The sequence below is a fragment of the Phyllostomus hastatus genome, unplaced genomic scaffold (assembly GCF_019186645.2).
Source record: "Phyllostomus hastatus isolate PE091 unplaced genomic scaffold, TTU_PhHast_1.1 phas_scaffold_385, whole genome shotgun sequence".
Classification (NCBI taxonomy): Eukaryota; Metazoa; Chordata; class Mammalia; order Chiroptera; family Phyllostomidae; genus Phyllostomus; species Phyllostomus hastatus.
In genome coordinates, this window is record NW_025334026.1 from 7,683,385 (window position 1) to 7,705,147 (window position 21,763).

At 41.2% G+C, this 21,763-nt stretch overlaps 1 protein-coding gene and 1 pseudogene across 1 annotated transcript in view; one reads left to right on the forward strand and one right to left on the reverse strand.

Moving 5' to 3' along the window:
• LOC123806514 (S-adenosyl-L-methionine-dependent tRNA 4-demethylwyosine synthase TYW1) overlaps positions 1-21,763 on the forward strand; it is a 181,116-nt gene that overhangs the window by 104,314 nt on the left and 55,039 nt on the right. Inside the window, exon 12 of the mRNA XM_045819700.1 lies at positions 17,641-17,818. Coding sequence (XP_045675656.1) covers positions 17,641-17,818 — 178 coding nt within the window. The remainder of the gene's footprint in view (positions 1-17,640; positions 17,819-21,763) is intronic.
• Positions 12,832-13,296, reverse strand: LOC123806515 (annotated as a pseudogene).

A 21,763-nucleotide genomic window follows, 5' to 3' on the forward strand; every position in this document is an offset into this window, starting at 1 on the left:
CTAACCAGAGAGTAAATTGCTTAAATCACCCTGGTGGAGGAGATAGAAAACACAAGTCCAATAGTGCCATTAGTGCCAGCCAAACCCAAAGACAGATGAAGTCAGGGAATAAATAATGAAAAACCCAATTAGAACCAAACAAATCCAAGATAGAGGCAAAGCTGACCAAAAAATGACCCTGGTCCCTCTGTGCACTCATTTTGGTTCATCGACATATTTAAAAAGACACCTGGAAAACTGATGAATATTCTGCTGAAACCTTCCCCCTAGGATTCCCGCCTGTGGAAAAGAAATAAAAGCCCTCAATGCCAAGGATGCTGCATGGGGTCTTTCAGCACCACACCCGTGCCTTTTTTCCAGCAGGGACTTTCTCCTAAACTGCAGGGGTCCTCATGAGACTTGTAACCAGGAGAGCAGTGGGCAGTGGTGGCAGCTCATCCTGGACTAACCCCCTCAACCTGTCTCCAAGGCCCCCTTTTCTCTGACTTCCCAGTGAGCTAACAGCAGCCCCGCTTTGGCTCACTCCTGTCACTGACTTGTACATCTCAGTGACCTGACAGCAGCCCTGCTGTGGTTCACTGCTTTCCTATACTTTCCTGGGGAGCCAAAGCAGCTCTGCCTAGGCTCTCTCCTGTTGCTCTTCTAGCCTAGGCCCTTCCTTTGTTTCTCTTTCACCTGCTTTAATAAATGTACTCTCAAAAACACCTGGTCTCATGTTGCGAACTCTTTCCTGCATGGAGTCAGGAGTGTTGCGCGTGGGTCACCAACCAGCAGTGACCACGGAACGCTGTGGATGGCTCGACGATAAACATGCGAGAAAAAACATGCACAGAGACAAACTAGTTTCTGTGGAGAAGTAGGGACGAAATGGCCACCCCTTCTAGTGAGGAGCGCGCCGATTTACAGTCCATACCTGCTTTTATTGGGCTCATGCTACATAATAACTCAGGTAAAGTACAGTACTCATTAGGGGAAGTAAGGAACTATAGAAAACAAAGAACTCTGCCCGTCTATTGAGTTGGGGTCAAACAGCTGTAAGGCTGAGGAACAAACTAGCTTCCTCCTAAGACCCTTCTCATTCAACTGAGAGCATTCTTGAACAAAGAAGGTTTCACAGTAATTTACATGTTCTTTCTTAGGCCTGATCACCCCGGGAAATCCGCACTTCCCAGTACCCGAGCTGTACTACCCTGTCATTGTTTCAGGCTTAGGTGGAGCGCGGGAACTAAGGCCACCGAGAGATAAGGAGATTTTCTTCCGGACGCTGAGAACTCAGACTTTGTCAAAGCCGAGGAGTGAGGGTCCATCACCCCCTTTTGCTGCAGCCCCCCAAGTCCTTCTTTTGGGGGGGGGGCCTCCCAAAAGTGATCGTGCCTGGCTTGGGTTGTTCCGCCCGTGGGGAATCTTACCTGTCTTTGGCTAACCGACCAAGCTTTTTGGGGTTCAGCAGCAGAAGCAGCATTCCTGCCAGGAAGATAAGCTTTTGTCTCCTTGCCGGCTCACGGTTCCAAGGGCGTTCCCTTAGCCTTAGCCTAGGCGGGGGTTTCAGCTTCTGATACCAGTCAGGGCGGTTCCCAACAAGGAGCACACGCACTATGGGCCAGAGTGAGGCAGACCTGCGCCAGGCCTGGTCCCTTTCCGGTCACACTTAGCAATAGGATGATGCCTGAGGATGTATGTTTCCTGGACATCTGAGAATCTCCCTGAATGAATTGTGTCCCAGGCAGTTCGCGTGGGGAGGAAGCAGCCCTGAGGAATAGACATTCATTTTTCCATTCTGAGATGTCCTTGGCTGAATGACAATCTGAGTTTTGATAGTAATTCTTCTGACCGGAACAATTTTTGCAAATGCACTTTAAATGGAAATAAGTAATGAATAAATCATTAGGCAGATTTATTCACGTTAATAGCAGTTAATTATGTGTGCTAGGTTAGCTCATTGTGCGCATGTTCTTTGTTATGTTGACCCTGAGAAGGAATGTGTCTGTTAAGAAGGACTTCTGATGTCTAATTCGGCTTAAATTTATAAACAGAGTCTGAGAGCATTGCTGAACAGAGGCCTCTAATATGCTCTTTGCAGTTATGGGGAAAACTTCTGGCTTCCTGCACTGTGTTCCTGACCCTTTTAAACAAGCTCCTAGGCTTGTAAATCAACCAATTACATCTTTACCAACCAATCAGAGTAGCTCCATTCCAACCAATCAAGACAGTGCTGTTTGGAGCAATGAAACTGGATTTGGAGTTATTTGCATAATTCCAAATGGTCCAATCTGTGACCAGCGGTGGGCAGTCTTCTCTATAGGAGCCAGCTTCACCTCTGCCTATTGAGGCAGAGCTCCATTGGAGCTCACTTTGTTACTACCGAAGACTGTATTTTATCAGGCGAAGCTATAACACTGCATCTCGTGTTGTAACACAGAGCCCCTTGGACTGCTGTTTCATGCGTGAGCTTTCTCACAACCAAGCTGTTTCACAATTGAGCTATATCCCATTGAACTGTTTTACAGCTGGGCTCTTTTCACAGATAAAATCTCCCCCTTCACCCCATTCCAAATTGGGGCCTCCTGTTGACAATGAATTGGTGGTGAACACCTGTTGACAGTTGTCAGCCTAATTTGTTAGAGGGACTTGCCCTCTGCAGAAAGGTGTATCTCATTAGCAACCTTGTGCTTACTTTAATTAGTAGGCACCTCAAATGGTTTGTCTTCAAGTTCCCATGGCATAAGAAACACAGTTTTAACAAACACATTGTCTTCCAGGGGGGATGAAAGATACAGGATTGCAGAGAGAAAGAATAGAGACTGTGGACATGTGAATTCTGGACAGCAGTTAGAGTGCCTAAGGGGGAAATTTCATAACTTCATTCAGTCTTTATCAGTGATTATGGTCTGGAGTTTTGTGTTTTTTTTTTTTTCATCCTCACCTGAGGACATGCAATGCTTATTGACTTTAGGGAGGGAGAGATAGGCACCCCGACCAGAGCAAACCTGCAACCTAGGTATGGGCCCTAATGAGGAATCAAATCTAAAACGTGGTTTACTTGACTTCACTTCAACCAACTGAGCCACACCAGTTAGGGCAAAAGTTTTCCTTTTTATGAACTCGAATTCCTCCTGCAGTCAGTGAAATCTCTATGCTCTATCCTTCATACCTAAGGCATAGGGTATAAATAAAACAGGTCACCCTCATTTCTGGATGGTCAGCCTCAGACTAAGGATGATAAGGCTAATGTAAGTCACTCCATCTCTTCTGAACCCACTATCTCTTTGGGTGCAGCTCTAACCTGGATCCTACTTTTGACTCTAAAGACGCACAAGTGTTAACTCTAGATCGAATTTCAGCCCTGGTGGAGAGTCTGTTCTCTGTCTTCCTCAAATTTGAACTCCTCAATAGAGAGACTGGCCTGGAGAAGTGGCTTATCTCATGTGACATAGAGTTACTCATAGATGCCCTGCAGGAAACTGTCATATTTTTCAGACTGTAAGACTCACTTTTCCCCCCAGATTTGGGAGGAAAGGGGGTGTGTGTCTTATAGTCCGAATGTAGCTTACCTGGCTCACTGTGCGGGGGGACAGCGGTGGAATGGGGTCACAGGTTATTAAATATTTTAACACATTTTTTGCTTCAAAAATTGTTTTGCTATTTTTCTCCCCTAAAACCTAGGTGTGTCTTATGGTCTGGTGTGTCTTATAGTCCTAAAAATATGATAGTTCCCTTTCTCTTCTTCTATACTCATGTTAGAGGTTCCCTATTAGATTCCCAGTGTTATCACCCTGTGTCCCCTTGTGGCTTTAAAAAAAAAAAAAAAAAAAGGGATCTCTGGCTGGTGTGGCTGAAGTTGGTTGGAGCATTGTCCCGTAAATTGAAAGATCACAAGATCGATTCTCTGTCAGGGCACATGCCTGGGTTTTGAGTTTAGTCCCCAGTTAGGGTGGGTAGGAAAGGCAACCGATCAGTGTTTCTCTCTCACATCAATATTTCTCACCCTCCCTCTCCCCCTCCCTTCCCCTCTCTCTAAAATCAATAAACATGTCCTTGGGTGATGATTTAAAAAAGAATAGAAAAATATTTCTGTTTTTCTTGGTTGAAACTTGGGATATATTTTCCTATAGGAAAAATATTTGAATTTGATTGTGATACTGAAATAGATCTATTATAATTCAAGTATATAGCAAATTTCATTTTGTCGTTTGAATGATTAACTTAATCTCCATTTTAATAATATTGTAGCTGTGGGAATATGAATTTTATGTTTAAACAAAGGCTTAGAACAGGATTTCTATAAATTAAAAATTACAGGTAATTTTCAAAAGTTTGAAGCTGTTTCCTTCTTGGTTGTATTTTCAGTATCTTCACTTGAGTCTCTCTTTAGAGGCCCACTCTTAACTCACTAATACTTTCCCTTACTTTGGCTTAGAGTCCTTTGTTTTAAAGGGTGTTTTCCCACCCCCATGATGAACACTGCTCTCTCCCATGGGTCTGGTCCAGTCATTTTATTAGTTTATTTTGTGTAGGATGATACTTGTTAGGGGCATTGTCTCTGAGTTTCCAGCTTTAGCCGAGTGGCCAGCCTTGAACAGACTTTGAAGATATTTTGATGTTTTAAATGCTTTTATTCTCAATTCTGAGGGCAATCAGTCTTTTCAGTTATTTAATTGAATCATTAAACCGTCTTTCTTTTCATGACCTTTATTAGCTTTCCCTTTATCCACATGCAAAATTAACTTTCTATTGATTACAAGTGGGTCAGAATTTTGCTGCAACTCAGCATCTTTTTAGAGTGCCGCCTGCCCCCTCTACATACCACCACAGCAGGGAGAAGTAGCTCCCAGAGAAGGGGGCTGAGGTCTTGTTGGCTCTGTTTCCCATCATTTCAGCAGACATCAAATGAGTGAACCCTTATTAGAATGGCCTCAGTGCTGAAGGTGAAAGATGAAAAGACACCACCGATTACTAGATGTTTTTATCTATAGTTTAAGCTAGAAGTGAAGTAAGGCATAAAATACAGGGTCTCCAGCAGATGGTTTTCACAGTGAGGTATGTAAAGTGCCCATTCAAAAGAAATGTCGTGCTGGCTGGTGTGGCTCAGTGGGTTGAGCATTGGCCTGCGAACTGAAAGGTCACTGGTTTGATTCCCCATCAGGGCACAAGCCTGAGTTGCAGGTCGGGTCCCTAGTTGGGCGCGTGCGAGAGGCAACTGATCTGTGTCTCTCTCACATCAGTGTTTCTCTCCATCTCTTTCTCCCTTCATTCCCCTCTGAAAAAATAAGTAAAATATTAAAAATAAATAAACAAAAGACATATAGAGGTAGGGGAGAGAACATCACCTTGCTAATTGTTTTATGGAGCTTGTTTATGAAAAACCTCACAGTGGCAGTGGCTTTACTGAAGATATTATGCAGGGTGGGACAAAAGGAGGCTCACAATTCTTTGTAGGAAAATAACACAATAATTAATAAATAATAATAGGAGAATAAACTCTTTTCGTGTACTCGCAAATGTAAGCCTACTTTTGCCCCACACTGTATGTGATGTTCAGCCAGGAAGGGTTCTTACGAGATCTTTGGTCAGGAACTGTGTTGTTAAAAGAAGAAAGGAGAGAATATTTTATTTCAAACTGGTCCAATCTTTAGAAATAGGAATATTAACATATGTGATTGTACCTCAATAAAAAAGACATAAGAAGTTTTTCAGAATAAAGATTTATTATTAACCAACTTGCCCCCTCCCTCCAAAAGAAATAGGAATATTCAATGCTTAGCAGTATATCATGTTTATTTCTGTGTGTTCGGCTTATTACTCTAACATGAGAGTGAAACATCTCAGTTCTAAAGTCATTGCTGTGGAATTTTTCAGTGAGGTGAGGATGAAGTGAGCTCCATGGTTAATCTGATGACCAGAGTGACTGTCCCGGGTCAGGTGGCTGTGCTCAGGACGAGAGGAAGCTCTTACTGCAGGAAACACTTACTGCAGAGACAACAACAAAAATAAATCCTTATACAGAGTTATTAGAATATTATTGACTGCATTCCCTATGTTCTGCTTCACATTTCCATGACTGTTCTATAACCACCAGTTTGTACTCATGGTGTCAGATGGGTGTTCAGTTTATCAAGATGATCACTTAATAAGTTATATAATGCCTAATCGCTGGGGTGTACACCTGAAACTAATATAATAATGTATGTCAACCGTAATTTTAAAATAATGATTTAAACAGTAAATGAGAAGTACAAAGCAGAGGTTAGTTGTGAAAGGGATACGGTTTAGGGAAACGAGAACAGATTGTGTATGAAAGCATGAGATAATGAGAGAGAGAAATGGGGTGGGGGGTGCACAAAGGGAGAGAGGGGCAGGTGAATAGATTTCTTACCAAAATGTAATAATGTCTGCTGTTCCCTGGACTGTCTTCCTGCCCCAGGACTTCTTTCCATTAGGAATTTGGAGGGTGTCTTGCTTTCTGACACATTTCTTTGAGGGCCATGGAGGAAGGCATGAGATTGAGTCCCAGAGGGCCTTGTTTTTGAGAGGAACACTGTAATAGCTTCTGGCATTTAGCCCAAAATGAACTGTGCTTTTTTGAATAAGAGAACCAAGGTTTTAAGTATTCTCAAGGCCTTACTTTTGAGAAAATTAGCTTCTTCCCCACTCGGTGCATAATAAAGCCTTTTCAGGAAAAAAATTGTTAAATCCCAGATTCATCACTTTTAAAAGTTCAGCTGTAGGATTTTTTTTAGTGAAATTATATATGTTTTTATATAATCCATGTAACATGAATGTTTCATCAATTGGTTCTTTTTAAATTAAGTAGGGTAACATTGGTTAATAACATTATGTAAGTTTCAAGTGTACAGTTCTGTAATATATCATTTGTATATTGTTTGCACTACCTGAACTCTAGTGTCCCCTGTCATCATATGTTTGACCCTTTTTACCCTCTTCAGTCTCCTACCACTCCACTCCCCCTCTGGTAACTGCAGTACTGTGGTGTATGACAGTGAATTTTCTTTGTTCTTCTGTTGCTTTCTGTTTTATATGCCACATATGAGTGAAATCAGATGGTCCTTATCCTTTTCCATCTGACTTATTTCCCTTACCATGATACTCTGAAGATCCATATATGTTGTCTCAAATGGCAGTATTTCATCCTTTGTTATAACTGAGTTGTATTCCATTGTATATATTTTTATCCAATCATCCATCAAAGGACACTTAGGATGTTTCCGTGCCTTAGCTACTGTGAGTAATGCTGCAATGAACATAGAGGTACATGTATGTGAACAAATAGATGTTTTAAAATTTGTCATTTATATACCCAGAAGACATTTTGCTGGGTAATATGGTAGCTCTATTAATTTTTTGAGGACCCTCCATACTCTTTTTCATAGTGGCTGAAACAATTTTCATTCCCACCAGCACTTGTTATTTCTTGTCTTATTGATAATAGCTATTCTGACAAGTGTGAGGTGATACCTCATTGTGGTTTTGATTTGCATTTTCCTTACAACTAGTAAAGTTGAGCATCTTTTAATATATCTGTCATTAGTGTGTCTTCTTGTGAAAAGTGTTTCTTCAGGACCTCTGCCCATTTTTAAAATTGGATTGGGTTTTTGTCTTTGGGTTGTGTGAGTTCTTTATATGATTTGGATATTAGCTAGCTATTAATAGGAGGTATTTGCAAATATTTTCTTCCATTCAGTTGGTTGCCTTTTTGTTTTGTTGATGGTTTCTTTTGCAGAAGCTTTTTAGTTTGAAATAGTTCCATTCATTTGTTTCTGCTTTTACTTCCTTGCTTTTGGTATCAAATTTATACAGTCTTCTGTGAGACCAAGATCTATAAGTTTAACAGCTGTGTTTTCTTCTATGTATGTTATTGTTTCAGGTCTTATATTTAGGTGTTTGATCCATTTTGAGTTAATTTTTGTGTTTGAAGTCAAACAGCAGTTTAGTTTCAGTCTTTTGGATGTGGCTTTCTAATTTTCCCAGCACCATTTATTGAAGAGGCTTTCTTTTCTCCATTGTTTGTTTTTGGCACCTTTGACAAAAATTAATTGCCCATAAATATGTGAGTTGATTTCTGAGCTCTCAGTTTTGTTCCACTGGTCTGTGTTTTTCTGCTAACATAATACTGTTCTGATTATTGTAACTTTGTAATGTAATTTGAAGTCAGGGAGTCTGATGGCACCCCTCAGGATTAGTTTGGCTGTTGTATGTTTTGTGGTTCCATACAGATTTGATGATTTTTTTTGTTCTATATCTTTGAAAAATACTATTGGAATTTTGATGAGGAATGCTTAAATATGTAGATTGTAGGTAATAAGGCAATTTAAGCAATGTTAGCTCTTTCCAGTTCTTGACACAGAATATTTTCCCATTTCTTTGTGTCTTCTTTGATTTTTTTCAATGTGTTGTAGTTTTTCAGTATATGGGTCCTTTACTTTCTTTGTTTGGTTTATTCCTAGGCATTTTATTCTTTTGTTAAAGTATAAATGAGATTTTTTTTTTTTTGTTACAAGTGTAAGTGAGCCTCTTTGCATCCATTTTCTTTGGGACTCTGTGCTTCCTGGACTTACATGTCTATTCCCCTCACCAAATTAGGAAAGTTTTCTTACATTATTTCTTCAAATAGAGTTACAATTTCTTGTTGTTTCTCTTTTCCTCTGGCACCCCAATGATGCAAATGTTGGACCTCTTGAAGCTGTCCCAGAGGCTGCTTATACTATCCCATTTTGGGGGATTCTTTTTTCTTCTTATTGTTTTGATTAGTTGTTTTTTTCTTCCTTTTGTTCCAAATCATTGATTTAATTCTCAGCTTCATCTACTCTAATGTTGTTTCCCTGTAAATTGTTCTTTATTTTAATTAGTGTATTGTTCATTTCTGACTGGATCTTTTTTATGCTGTTGAGGTCCTCACTAAGTTCCTTGAGCATCCTTATAACCAGCGTTTTGAACTCTGCATCTGATAGATTGTTTATCTCCATTTTGTTTAGTTCTTTTCCTGGAGTTTTGATCTGTTGTTTCATTTGGGCCATGTTTGTCTTCTCATTTTGGCAGCCTCCCTGTGTTTGTTTCTATGCACCAGGTAGAGCTGCTTAGTTAGACTCTGTATCTTGGTAGCATGGCCTAAAGTGGTGGGTGTCCTGTAGAGTCCAACTGCTCAGCCTCCCCATAACTCAAGCTGGGTACTCGAGGTACACTCTTCTTATAGGCTGAGTACACCCGCCTCTTGTAGTTGAGCCTTGATGGCTGTTGGCAGATCAATGGGAGGGATTTACCCCGGCCAGTCAGCTTGCAAGGATTGGCTATGACCATTTAACCACCAACCTCCACCCTCCATAGAGGATCAGCTGTGCAGGGGCAGGATGGTGGTGCCCCGGTATGGTCTGTAGTGTACACTGGGAGGGCAGGCTCCTGGGGTTCCCTGGGTGGCGCAGGCCAAGGTCAGCCCTCACCTGTATTTTGCCTAGGACTGTCCTGCCTGACCTGTAAAGCAATCTGAGATGGCTGCTACGTGTGCTGGTCTTGGAGATTGCCAGGTGAAGCCAAACTGTTAATCTAGGCTGGCTGCTGCTAGTGCTAAGCCTGGGGCTCACTGAGGCCCGTCTGTTGCTTGTTTGAAAGGATTTAGGAAGTTGTGCAGTAGGAGCCAAGAGCAGCCATTGATATGGAAAAGCAGTTTGAGTGGGCTGAGTCTCTGGGGATCTCTGAGACCTGTGACAGAGTGTTAGCCAGGTTGATGGAGTCTCAGATTTGGCACCAGCCTGCGGGCGGTTGGACTTGGAAAAGGAACAATGGCCTTTGCTCACCCTGATGCCAGACACTGTAGCCTTTCTCAGTATGTCACTGGTGCCCTTCAAGCTGGTACCCTGGCGCTGGAGCTCAGAGGGAGTGAGTCCGAGTAGGTGCCTCTGTGTGTGGGTTCTTTAAGAGGAATTGCTTGGGGGTTCAGCAGTTTCTTCCACTGACTCAATCCCTGCTGTTTTTTGTAGCCAGCAGTTGAGGTGACTTATCTTCCTGACACTGGAACCCTGGGCTGGGGGGCCTGGTGTGGGGCTGGGACTTCTTGCTCCTGAATTTCATCCCTTCCTCCCGAATTTTTATCCACTACACATGGGTGTGGGACCAGACCCTTCAGTGTCTATGCCTCTCCTACAGTCTGGATGGATGTGATTTCTCTAATTGTGTAGTTGACAGACTTCCATTCAACTCAATTTCTGATGGTTCTGAGTGATGGTTGTTCTATATTTTAGTTGTAATTTTGATGTGGTTGTGGGAAGAGGTGAGCAGTGTCTGCCTATGCCACTATCCTGACTGGAAGTCATTTTTTTTTTTTTTTTTACTACACCTCTCTTCCACCTGAGTCATTGCTAGATTTCTATCTTCTATGTCATTGTCTTTCCTTCATCTGGTCTGCTGTGTTTCCTAAGCTTGCTAGTTCACTCTTCACCTCGTTCATTGAGTTCTTTACCTCCAGAATTTCTGTTCAGTTCTTTTTTTGTAGTTTTAATCTTTTGAAGTCCTCCTTTTGTTCGTTGAATTTATTTCTGAGCTCATTGAATCTCATTGAGTTATTTCAGAACCGCAGTCTTGAATTCTCTGTCATCAATCACAGTCCTTTGTGTTTTTCAATTTGTTTTCTGGAGATATATTTTTTTTCTGAAGTCCCTTGTTACATTTGTTATTAATTGTGCTTGAGGGATTATGTCTCTGCCTGGGCATCTGAGGGGATGAAAACTTGTTTTAAGACTATGACACCTTAGTGTTGAGCAGGTTGACAATGTAGAAGGCTTTTTTTTGCTTTTCAGTAGGTGATGCTGAAGCACAAATTTTCATTTCCTTTTACCTGCACTGTTGGGAATTCTGGGATCTTAGTAGGGTGGTGTCACCTCAGTTGTGGAAAATGTACCGTATTCCCCAAGGAAGTGGGCTTCCACTGTCACCTCTGTCTTCAGGCACCACTTAATGAGGATTGGAAGTGGTAGGCTACGGGTTTCTCGTGTGTTCCTGGTGTTGTTCTATAGCCAGAAGCTGCCAGGAGAGCTGCTGTGTCTGAGTTGACCCTGCTGCCTCCACGAGGTTTTGCCATGATGGGTTGTGGAGGTGTTGGCAGGGGGCTGTGGGCTCACACTTCTGCAGCTATCTTCTCTCCAGTGGGTTTGGCATCAATGAATAAAGACCACTTGACTAGGATGGCTTTTTTTTTTTCTTTTTTCAGTTCTTTTGCAACTTGCCAGTTGAGGGTTTTACTGACAATAGGCCACAGGGGGATAGAGTGGGTGGTTTCCCAGGTCTGTAGATTCTTTGTTCAGTGCTAGTGGGCTGTGGAATGCTGTGACCCTTTGCACTGCTGCTCCTCCCGTGACCCTGAGCCCAGCCTCAGAGTAGGCAAGCCACCCAGGCCCAGTTGCTGTCTCTAACCCTCTGGTTTGCCTAGTGGGAGGTTTGCTCCTCAGCCCTTCCGTAGTATAGTATCTTTGCGGCTGTAGAGAGTACTCAACTGCAGGTGACTGCAGTCTGTCTCCTCCCTTCGCTGTTTGCTCAGACACACTCACCTTGGCTGTCTCAATGTCGGATGTTTCAGATGTGCTTGTTTGCTGAGCAAAGAATCCTTTGTTGAATCATAGCTATTAAACTTGTTTCAACTTCAAAGGGGAGAGACCTTTATTCACTTGAGTTACAGATCTTAGATTTCTCACACCTCCATGCTGCTGCCTTCACTCCCTACAAGTGTTTTTTTAAGTCCTGGATTTTGTTTCTTTTTAAGTTGTCTAAGTGTGCAGGTGTGATATTTTTAGTTGTAGCTTTCAGAAAATACAGAATTTTATTTGTTTGCTTTTACATTTCTTCCCTGGCTGCTCTTTGGCAGTGCTTTTTTGCTGACCCCTCTTCTTTTCCGTAGAAATATGAGTGTCCTAGGGTCTACACTTGCTGCTTTGATAAACTTATTTGGCCCAGGGATGGAAATACTATTCATTTGCCAAAATATTTATTGCCACCCAGTCAGTGTTTCCAGAGTCCAAACTTGAATGTTGGGCACATTCAGATATCTCACGGACAGAGCAAACTTCACATGTCTAAAGTTGAACACATGATATTTACCACCAACCCCATTACCTCTTACCCCCAAGACCACCTGCAAGAATTAAATAAATAGATCAGTTTCTCAGTCACACTAGTCACATTTCAAGTGCTAAGCATAGCTAGTGGCTACCATGTTATGGGTGGTAGGCGAAATGATGAACAGTCTCAAAAAGGTACAAAGTCCCAATTATAAAATAAATAAGTCTTGGGGTTGTAATATAAAGCATGGTTACTGTAGTAGCAATACCATATTGTATATTTGAAAGTTGTTAAGATAGAGTTTTTCTTTGAGAGGTGCAGCATCTTTAATACAGGTTGCCTTCACCCAGAGGTGAGAGAGCAGGAGGCAGGATTTGGCTCCCATTCCCATCCCTATGCCCCAAGGGTAAAAAAAGAACCCCATCTTTCTCATTAATCCTGCTCAGTTCCCAGGGACAATACCTCCCTCTGGTAAGGTCACAGGCCCTAGGAGCCTGGCCCGTGACTGAGAAAATAACTACCTAATTTTTTCAGAGTGTAAGACACACCTAGGTTTTAGAGGAGGAAAATAGGGGGGAAATTTTTTAAGGAAAAATGTGCTTAAATATTTAATAAGATAAATAACATAGGCCACCGCCCACCCCCGAGCCAGGTAAGCTACAATTGAACTATAAGATGCACCCTTTGTTTCCTCCCAAATTGGGCTGAAAGTGCATCTTATAGTCTGAAAAATATGATATTTTCTTTGGGGGAGTGGGCAGGTATCTCGTCTCAGAATTTCTGGAATTGCTTCTTGGTGCCGCCAGCCTTGGTGACTGTGAGCATGTTGAAGTGCACGGTCTTGCTCAGGGGCCGGCACTTGCCCACTGTGACAGTGTCACCGATCTGGACATCTCTGAAGTGGGGCAGGTGAACTGACATGTTCTCGTGGTGCTTCTCAAAGCAGTTTAACTTTCGGATATAGTGGAGGTAGTCTCGGCAGATGACAGTGGTCCTCTGCATTTTCGTCTTAGTCACCATGCCAGACTAGATGCACCCTCAGAATGACATTACCAGTAAAGGGGCGTTTCTTGTCAGTGTAGGTGACCTCGATGACCTCCCTGTGTGTCTTGAAACCCAGACTGGTGTTCTCGTAGTATCATAGTAGCTTCTCTGCCAGTTTCTCCAAGCAGGACCCTCTTCTTATTTTGAAAGGTGGTGGGCTGCTTAGACACGCACAGTCTGAATATCCACCATCTTCATGGCCACTTGCAAAAAAGAAGCAAGAAAAGAGGTCTTAAAAGTTCTCATGACAAGAAAAGAAATTGGAACCATGTGATGATGGATGTTAATCAAGACTTATGGGGAGATCATTTCACAATATATACAAATGTCAAATCATGTTGCTCTCCTGAAACTGGTATAATGTTATATGTCAATTTTATCTTAATGTGTTTAAAAAAAGATTTTGTTTGCTTATTTTAAGAGAGAGGGGAAGGGTAGGAGGAAGAGAGGGAGAGAAACATTGATGTGAGAAATATTGATTGGTTGCCTCTTGCATGTGCCCCATCTGGGGGCTGGGCCCACAACCCAGGCATGTGCCCTGACTGGGAATCAAACCAGTGACCTTTTTGCTTCATGGGACAATGCCCAACCATGTCACACTAGTCAGGGCAATTAAAAAAAAGGAATCGCTCTGCTATAGAATTTGCTGATTTATTATGTTAATTTTTATTCTCTGTCACATGCAAGAATATTGACTTCAGAAAGGCAGAGGTGGGTTGTTTTTATTTTTATTTTTATTTTTATTTTACTGATAGAAAACTTGCCTAGATCAGTGCTTGGCACATAGTAAGTGATCAATGAAGACATGGTAAATTGGATGGCATTACCATTGTATTTAAAATAATCGGGCAACCCAAGTCAAGCTGACATGAGGTACAGAGGCCAGCCTCCTTGCTTCACGGAGCACCAACTCCATGGCACAACTCATGCCCCAGTGCTCAGGGGGATCAGCCCGACCCTGTTCTCCAGCCCAGACACATCCTTGTTTAGTGTGCTCCACTGCCTCCTCCTTTCCTCACTAGTTTTCCCTGAGAGCACTTCCCCACATGTCACATGGACAGGGCTGTTTCTGGGGACCCCACCCTGGGACAGGCTTCTCTCGGGGGCAGCAGAGAAGTGGCCACAGCTCTGGTGTTCATGACACAACGTGTCTTGAGACCCTCCCTGCCCCAGCCAGCAGCCGAGGAAGCCAGAGGTCAGCTGAACTGCAACCAGAAAGTTGGTGGGATGCCCTGGCTGGTGTAGCTCAGCGGATTGAGTGCTGACCTGTGTACCCAAAGGTTGCCAGTTTGATTCCCAGCCAGGACACATGCCTGGGTTGTAGGCTGGGTCTCCAGTTGGGAGCGTGTGAGAGGCAACTGATTGTTGTCTCTCTCACACATTGATGTTTCTCTCCCTCTCTTTCTTCCTTTCCTTCTCTCCAAAAATAAATAAGTAAATAAATAAAATAATAAAATGATAGAATTTCTGTTTTAATTTACAAAATAAATTATTATTATAGTAAAAATATTTGCATCTAACATTGTTTCAGTGCTTAGCCCCACACTAGGGATTTCATGTATTTCATGTGGCTTATGTCACTGAATTCTTATTATAGCTACATTTGTGTGTGTGTAATTCCCATCTCATAGATGAGGGGATGGGTGTGGAGAAGGCTGAGTGGCCTGACCAAGGACACAAACCAGCTTAGTGGTAGAGCCAGATTTTGGACCCAGTGCATCTGACCATTAGAGCCTAGCAAGTTATTCTGCTTTCTCAGTTTTTGGTTAGCTTTGCATTTCAGGTTAAATCTGTCCTTTGCTCACCTGCTCATGGGGGGTTAGAGGTAATGATTTTTTTTTACAAAAAAAGAAATTTTATGCTTAATTCTTAGTTGTCTTGGCAAATATGGTAACATAAGGATCAAGTTTTATTTAAAACCTTTATTCATTTAAATTTAGAGCTTAGATTTCAGTAACTTAAAAAATTATCCAAAAATACTGAATTGAAATACATTTTTTTAAAGATTTTATTTATTTATTTTTAGAGAGGGAATGGAGGGAGAAAGAGAGAGAGAGAGAGAGAGAGAAACATCAATGTGTGGTTGCTGGGGGCCGTGGCCTGAAACCCAAGTATGTGGCCTGACTGGGAATCGAACCTGCGACACTTTGGTTCGCAGCCCGTGCTCAATCCACTGAGCTACGCCAGCCAGGGCTGAAATACATTCTTAGAATTGCAGTTTGATAGTTGTAAAAGAAGAGACCACCTGCTACTTTTGGACTGTTCTCATTCTAGCCTGTATTGTGTGGGTTTACTCTCTTTGGTGTTTATTTGCACTTGCAGTTTCTGAGTAGAGAGAGTGAGTATGAAATAAAATTACTTTCTGGAAACTAAGGCACAAGTGAGCAACGAAAACTCATTTTATTTTCCCCAGGTTTGCTGTCGTTAAGGTGATAGTGTTGCCTAGGATTTAATTATTTTAAGAAGCCAGGATAGAGGTGATGATAATAACAAATCCTTAACTGTTTCTTGTGTGCCAGGCGCTTTGCTTAAACCTTTAGGTGCATTATCTCATTTACTCTTAAAAGAATTTCTTGAGGTAGGTACTATTTACAGTTAGAAACAAACAAAAAAACAATAAGTGCCTGAGAGGGAGTATGAACATGCCTGCCTACCCCTATCTTCATGAAGAACCTACAGATCATTGAATGATGTAGCTGAAATAAGAGATATTGATACATTTTTATTTGCCTTTTATACTCTTTCCAAGTCTTTTACATTATGTGTTAGATTGAGGGACTTTCATGAATGCCTTCTACATTAAGTTGAGAGCAGTGCTTTTCAATCTACATTGTACTTTGCAATCACTTGGAAACTAACAAAGAAAATGGGGACAGACTCATAGATGGAGAGCAGGATGACAGCTAGTGGGGAGATTACGGGGTGGAGGGATTGAGGAAAAAGGACTCATGGAGATAGACAACAGTGTGGGGATTGCTGGGGGAGGGAATATAGGGTGATAAATGGTAATGGAAAAAAATGCAATATGATTAAATTACAAAAAAAGAAAGGAAGAAATATGATTGTCTGAGTCCTTCCTGGACATTAGGATTTTTAAAAGTTCTTTTGTAATTTCAGTGTCTAACTAGAGTTGAAAACCTGTGGTTTCCACACTTTCTTGCACGTCGGAATCTCCGAGGAGCTTAAAAAACCGATGCCTGTGCTCCTCTCCAGATATGGTGATTTAATCCTTCTGCTCTGCAGCCTGGCGTCTGGAAGGTTTAAGATTCCCAGGTGATTCCAATATGCAGACAGGTTTGTGGACCTGTAGTTTATGCAGTGTTTTCAACCTTGGCTGCATGTTGGAATCACCTGAGGAAAATTTAAAGCTCTCATACCCCAGGTTTCACCCACTCCAATTAAACAGAATCTTTGGCCGTGTGCCTTGGTGGCAGGAGTTTTTGACACTCTCAAGGTGATTCCAGTATGAAACCAAAGGTGAGAGCTGCAGGTTTCTTCCTTTTCTCTCTTCTTTACTTTTGGATCAAGTATGTTTAGTTTCTCAGTTCAGAACACTGCTTTACAAATGAAGGGGGAAGTGAGTGAATGGTCTAGACAAGGCTTTTTATTATGTAGATACACGGGGTGTAGATATGTAAATCCCCCCAACTGGGAATTATCTTCTGGAGGTAGCCCCCTTGTAGTACAGGCTTCCCCCACTAGGTGAGTGTTCTAGGAACCCATCTGTACCAGTGTACCAGCTGGCATTGTTGTGATAGACTGTGTTCGGCTACAGGGAATTTTTTTTTTGAAGACTTGTTTAATGCATATGCCCATTTCATGATGGGTGATTTTTGAGTGCACCTGCCCATACTTCACTGAGTGTTCAGCAGTTTTTGACCAAAAATGGCACGACCTCTATGTCCCACCCTCCCTGTTCACCCAATATTGCCCCAGTCGACTTTCTTTTCTGTTTCCCTGGATGAAAAAATCCTTAAAGGGAAATGTGTTGCTGATGTGAAAGAGGTGAAACAAAAAACAGCAGAAACACTAAAAGGCATCAAACTTGACAAACTCAAACTGTTTTGAGCAGTGGAAAAATGTCTCAATAGGTGTATTGCATCAAGGGGAGAGGACTTTGAAGGTAATTGAAGTTTAAACATGTAAGAATAAATACACAATTTTTAAAATAAATTCTGGGTGTTTTGGGGGTCTGCCCTCATATATTGAGTTCATTTAGACCAACATGAAAGAATGCAGAGCTAAGCAAATTGTGTTTCAAACTATTAGCAAATAAAGTGAGTTTTGCCTGCTTGTATTGATGCAGTGTAATTAGTACTAAAACCAAGAATGCTGACTGGTTTTTCTGTTTGAGTAATTCTAGATTTGTTTTCCCCTCTGGCCCTCATTTTTTATTTTCTGGCTGGCATCAAATATAAATTTGCCCTCTAAAATCAAGGAACCGTTAGAAGAATGTAAAAATTTTAATTAAGAAAAGTAAAAGGAGTTATCCTCTATCCATGCCTTATTGAGCTTGATTGTTTTCACTGTTTCCAGGAGTGCCAGGTGTCAAAGAAGAGCGCTTTAAAGAAGGAATGACAGTAAAGCACTGTGCATTGTCCCTTGTGGGAGAACCCATCATGTACCCAGAAATTAACAGGTTTTTGAAGCTACTCCACGAGTGCAAAATCTCCAGTTTCCTGGTTACAAACGCACAATTCCCTATGGAAATCAGGTGAGTGGTGCAGTTTATGAGGATATGCTGCTTGAATCTGTGGACACAGACACTTGGGTTGTTTCCATGTCTTGGCTGTTGTGACTAATGCTGCATTCTCTTGAAGATGCTGACTTCATTTCCTTCAGGTAAACACCCAGAAGTGGGATTGCTGTGTCATACGGTAGTTCTATTTTTAATTTTTTGAGGATTTTGTAGATTTTGGATTTGATTTGCAGGTATTTTTTCCATTCTGTACGTTTCCTTTTCATTTTGTCAATCGTTTCTTTTGCTGTGCAGAGGTTTTTTAGTTTGATGTACTCCCATTTGTTTTTTGCTTTTGTTGTATGTACTTTTTGTATCATGTCAAAAAAATTGTGGCCAAGACCAAAATGTCGAGGAGCTTTTCCCTATGTTTTCTTCTAGGAGTTTTACAGTTTCAGGTCTTATATTTAAGTTTTTAATTCATTTTGAGTTAATTTTGGTGAGTGGTGTAATATAAGGGTCTGATTTCATTTTTTACATGTGAATATTCAGTTGTCCCAGCATCATTTATGGAAGAGACTACTGTCCTTTCCACACTGAGAATTCTTCCCTCCCTTGTCAAATATGAGTTGACCATATATGCATGGGCTTATTTTTTGGACTGTTGATTTTGTTCCATTGACATATATAAATATTTTTCAAATGATAGTACCTTACTGTTGTATTTTGAATAGTATAACTTTGTAGTATAGTTTGAAATCAGAAAGTATGTGCCTCCAGCTTTGTTCTTTCTCAGGATTGCTTTGGCTAATCAGCATCTTTTACAGTTCCATAGAATTTTAAGATTGTTCTGTTTCTGTAAAAAGTGCCATTGGATAGGGATTGCATTGAATCTATGGATGACTTGGGGTATAATGGATATTTTAATAACAATTTTTCTGATCTATGAATATGGGATATCTTTCTGTCTGTTTGTGTCTTCAGTTTCTTTCATCAGTGTTGAGAAGTTCTTGAAACTAAAATGATGATGCACTTTCCAGGCCCCATCCTTGGAGGCTGATTCAGTCTTGAGAAAGGCCTAAGAACCTACATTTCCATTTGCTTTTCATGCGGATAGTCCTGGCCACACTTAGAGGAATACTGCTGTAAGGCTTGAAATATTGTTCTTGAGTTCCTGTGACAAGAGGCCCAGGTTGCACTGCCTGCAAATTGGCCACTTTGATGGAGGCATTGCGTCACCAGGCTAGGAGAACAGGCTTTGGAGTCATTTCTTGGCTTGAATCTCACTGTTGAGATTGTTAAGTAGAAGATTGTTCATGTATGTCTTTATGGATCCTTGAACAAGTTCCTTAACCTCTTAGAAGCTTGGTTTTATCATCTCTAAAAAGGGCATATGTAGCAACTACCTTGTTTTATTATGAGGATTCAGTGAACTGAACAAAGGAAGGTGAAACAGCGCAGTGCACTCAGTACATGACGTGCACTAAGTGAATGGTAAATAGTTTTCTCCTCCTCCTTCATTCTCCTTCACTTTTCCTCCTAAATTATTTGGCCTGTGTGACAGCCCCAGATTGTCTCAGTTTCTGGTTCTAATTGTATTGGAAGGTTGGGCCACTTTGGTTATTTATTTATTTATTTATTTAGTTCAATAGGATCCTCAGACTTACTATTTAATCTACTTGATTTCTTACAAACATAAATCCCTCTCCCCTTTTGTCTTAAGGTAGAGATTAGTAGGCCTACATCCTTACAGAAAGGAAAAAAATGAGAGGGATTTTTATGTTCATTTGCAATGCATTTCCATATATAATCATTTTCAACTTGGATTTAAAATTAGCAGGATGAAAGGGCATCACAATAATATCAGAGTTCTCTGGGCATTTTCACTGGATGTTTAGCTTAGATTGTTTACTCCTTCATGGCATAGTCCTTTTCATTTGTTCTCAGCAGCAATGAGAGGTTCTCAGGTACAGGAAGTGTTGTGATGCTTTGCAGGATAAAACATTGTCTTGCTTTGGGGTAACTAAAATGATGCTGTACAGGATAGAGAAATGACCAACGGGCAGCTAATTGCCTGTCCTGGGGAATAGAGGCGCATACCAGGAAGACATTAGACCCCTGAGCTCAGAAAATTTCTCCAAGGTTCTTTACTGCTGTTGAATGAGCTCTATAATTCCTTGGGGCGTTTCCCCTTCTCCATCCTTTTTCTGTTCCCTGCAAGAGATCAGTAGACTCCTTAATTATAGCACCTCAGGCATTTAGTATTGACAAAAATTTCTTATTGGCTTCCTTTTTTGCAAATGATGGAGGTTTGTAAAATAACCATGGCCTTTGGAATTTACTGTTCATGATCTTAAGTAGTTACAGAGGCATAGTGAGAAGGTCAGGCCAGTTCCCATTTTCTATCCAGCAGCTTTATGACAAAGTCCTGTAAGTGTCCGATGGTGATAGCCAGTAGTATCCGTTAAGGCAATCTTTATTTTTATTTTTTGTGGGACATAAAGTCCTGTTGAGGTATCAAAGCTTATTTGTTGTTAAAGAGGCTCCCAGCACAGTAGGGCAGAGGCAGAATGCTGCCATTACAATCTGCTGTGGTTTTCCATTTTTAGGAATTGATGTCCTTTGCTCAGAGGTGACACATTGCTGAACTTCTAAGGGTTCCCTTTGTATCTCAGAGTCAGAGAGGGATTAAAGCAATGAAGAATCTGCCAGTATTTCATCATGTCTTAACTTTGGTCAGAGCTTCTGCACTTTTAATAACTTTGGTTTTAGACCCTTAGGATTTTTCCATATGTCACTAAGACAGATCATTACAATAATTTGTTTGCCCTACATGCCATTAAAAGTTCTGCCATCTAAAGTCAACGTTATCAACTAAAAAGTAGCTTTCAGTGTATGCCTGTATGACTGGATAAAAAGAAAAAATGTGGTGCCTGTCCTTTAACATCTTACACTCAAAGATTGATAAGACTGATACTGACAGACATAAAAAGCCCATAAACCATTTTGATGGTGAATTTTTTGGCATGTGAGTTACATCTCAGTTTTTAAAAATGCATAGACTTTGAAACAAAAAAATTCATAAATAAAATTCTAGGGGTAAATAAAATAGTGAAATAGTTAAAGAAAATGAATAGTGGGAGGATTTGGTTAGAGAATATTAAGGGGGAATTTCCTTCTTTCTACATCTAAATGTATTGAAAAGAATGAATTATGAGACCCATTTGAAGGGAGAACAGAGAGGCTTTGGGAAAAGTACAATCTGGGCTTAAAACTGGCAAGAAATCTAGTAGATAAGAATGACATTATGAAATGAGTCAGTGAATTTGAGAGAAGTGGGAAATGAGTGGTGTTTAAGAAGGCAACCGATTAAGAAGACAAAGAAAAATAAGAATCTGCAACATGCATTTTTCTTCTGGGTTGTGGTCCTTTGTAAGTGCTGGGTTGCTGCTGTTCCAGCTCTGCATTGCCTAAAGCTTGTTGAATAGAGCATTGTTTGCCCACCACGCTTGGCTTTGAGCCCACTGCTCTCAGAGGCATAGGTGAGGCACTGGTGTGGCTTTGTGCCCTTCAAAGAAGGCTTGTGCTTTCTGGGTTGTTTCTTGTTGCCTTAGAAAATGTCCATCAGTGAATTGATGATGGGAGGTGGCCCATCAGCAGAGACCCCACCTGGCTGTGAAATTTCAGCTGTGTAAGTCTTGAGTGGCTGCATTTATGGGGAAACTTAGGTCTGAGACCCCCCCTCCCCAGTTGTGCTGGACTGATGGTGCCAGACCTGAAGCTAGATCTTGTTTATTATTTTCTACTAACACCTAGTATTTGAAGAGGGAACAATTTTAAGTAATTATTAGGGATGGTGCTTGGTCGTTTTTTAAAATAGTCAGCTGACACCCCACTGTCACATTATTGAAACCACTGTGTCAGCCTTCTGGGAGAAGCAGAAGCCCCTAGACCCAGTGAAATGTTTAATCACCAACCTGT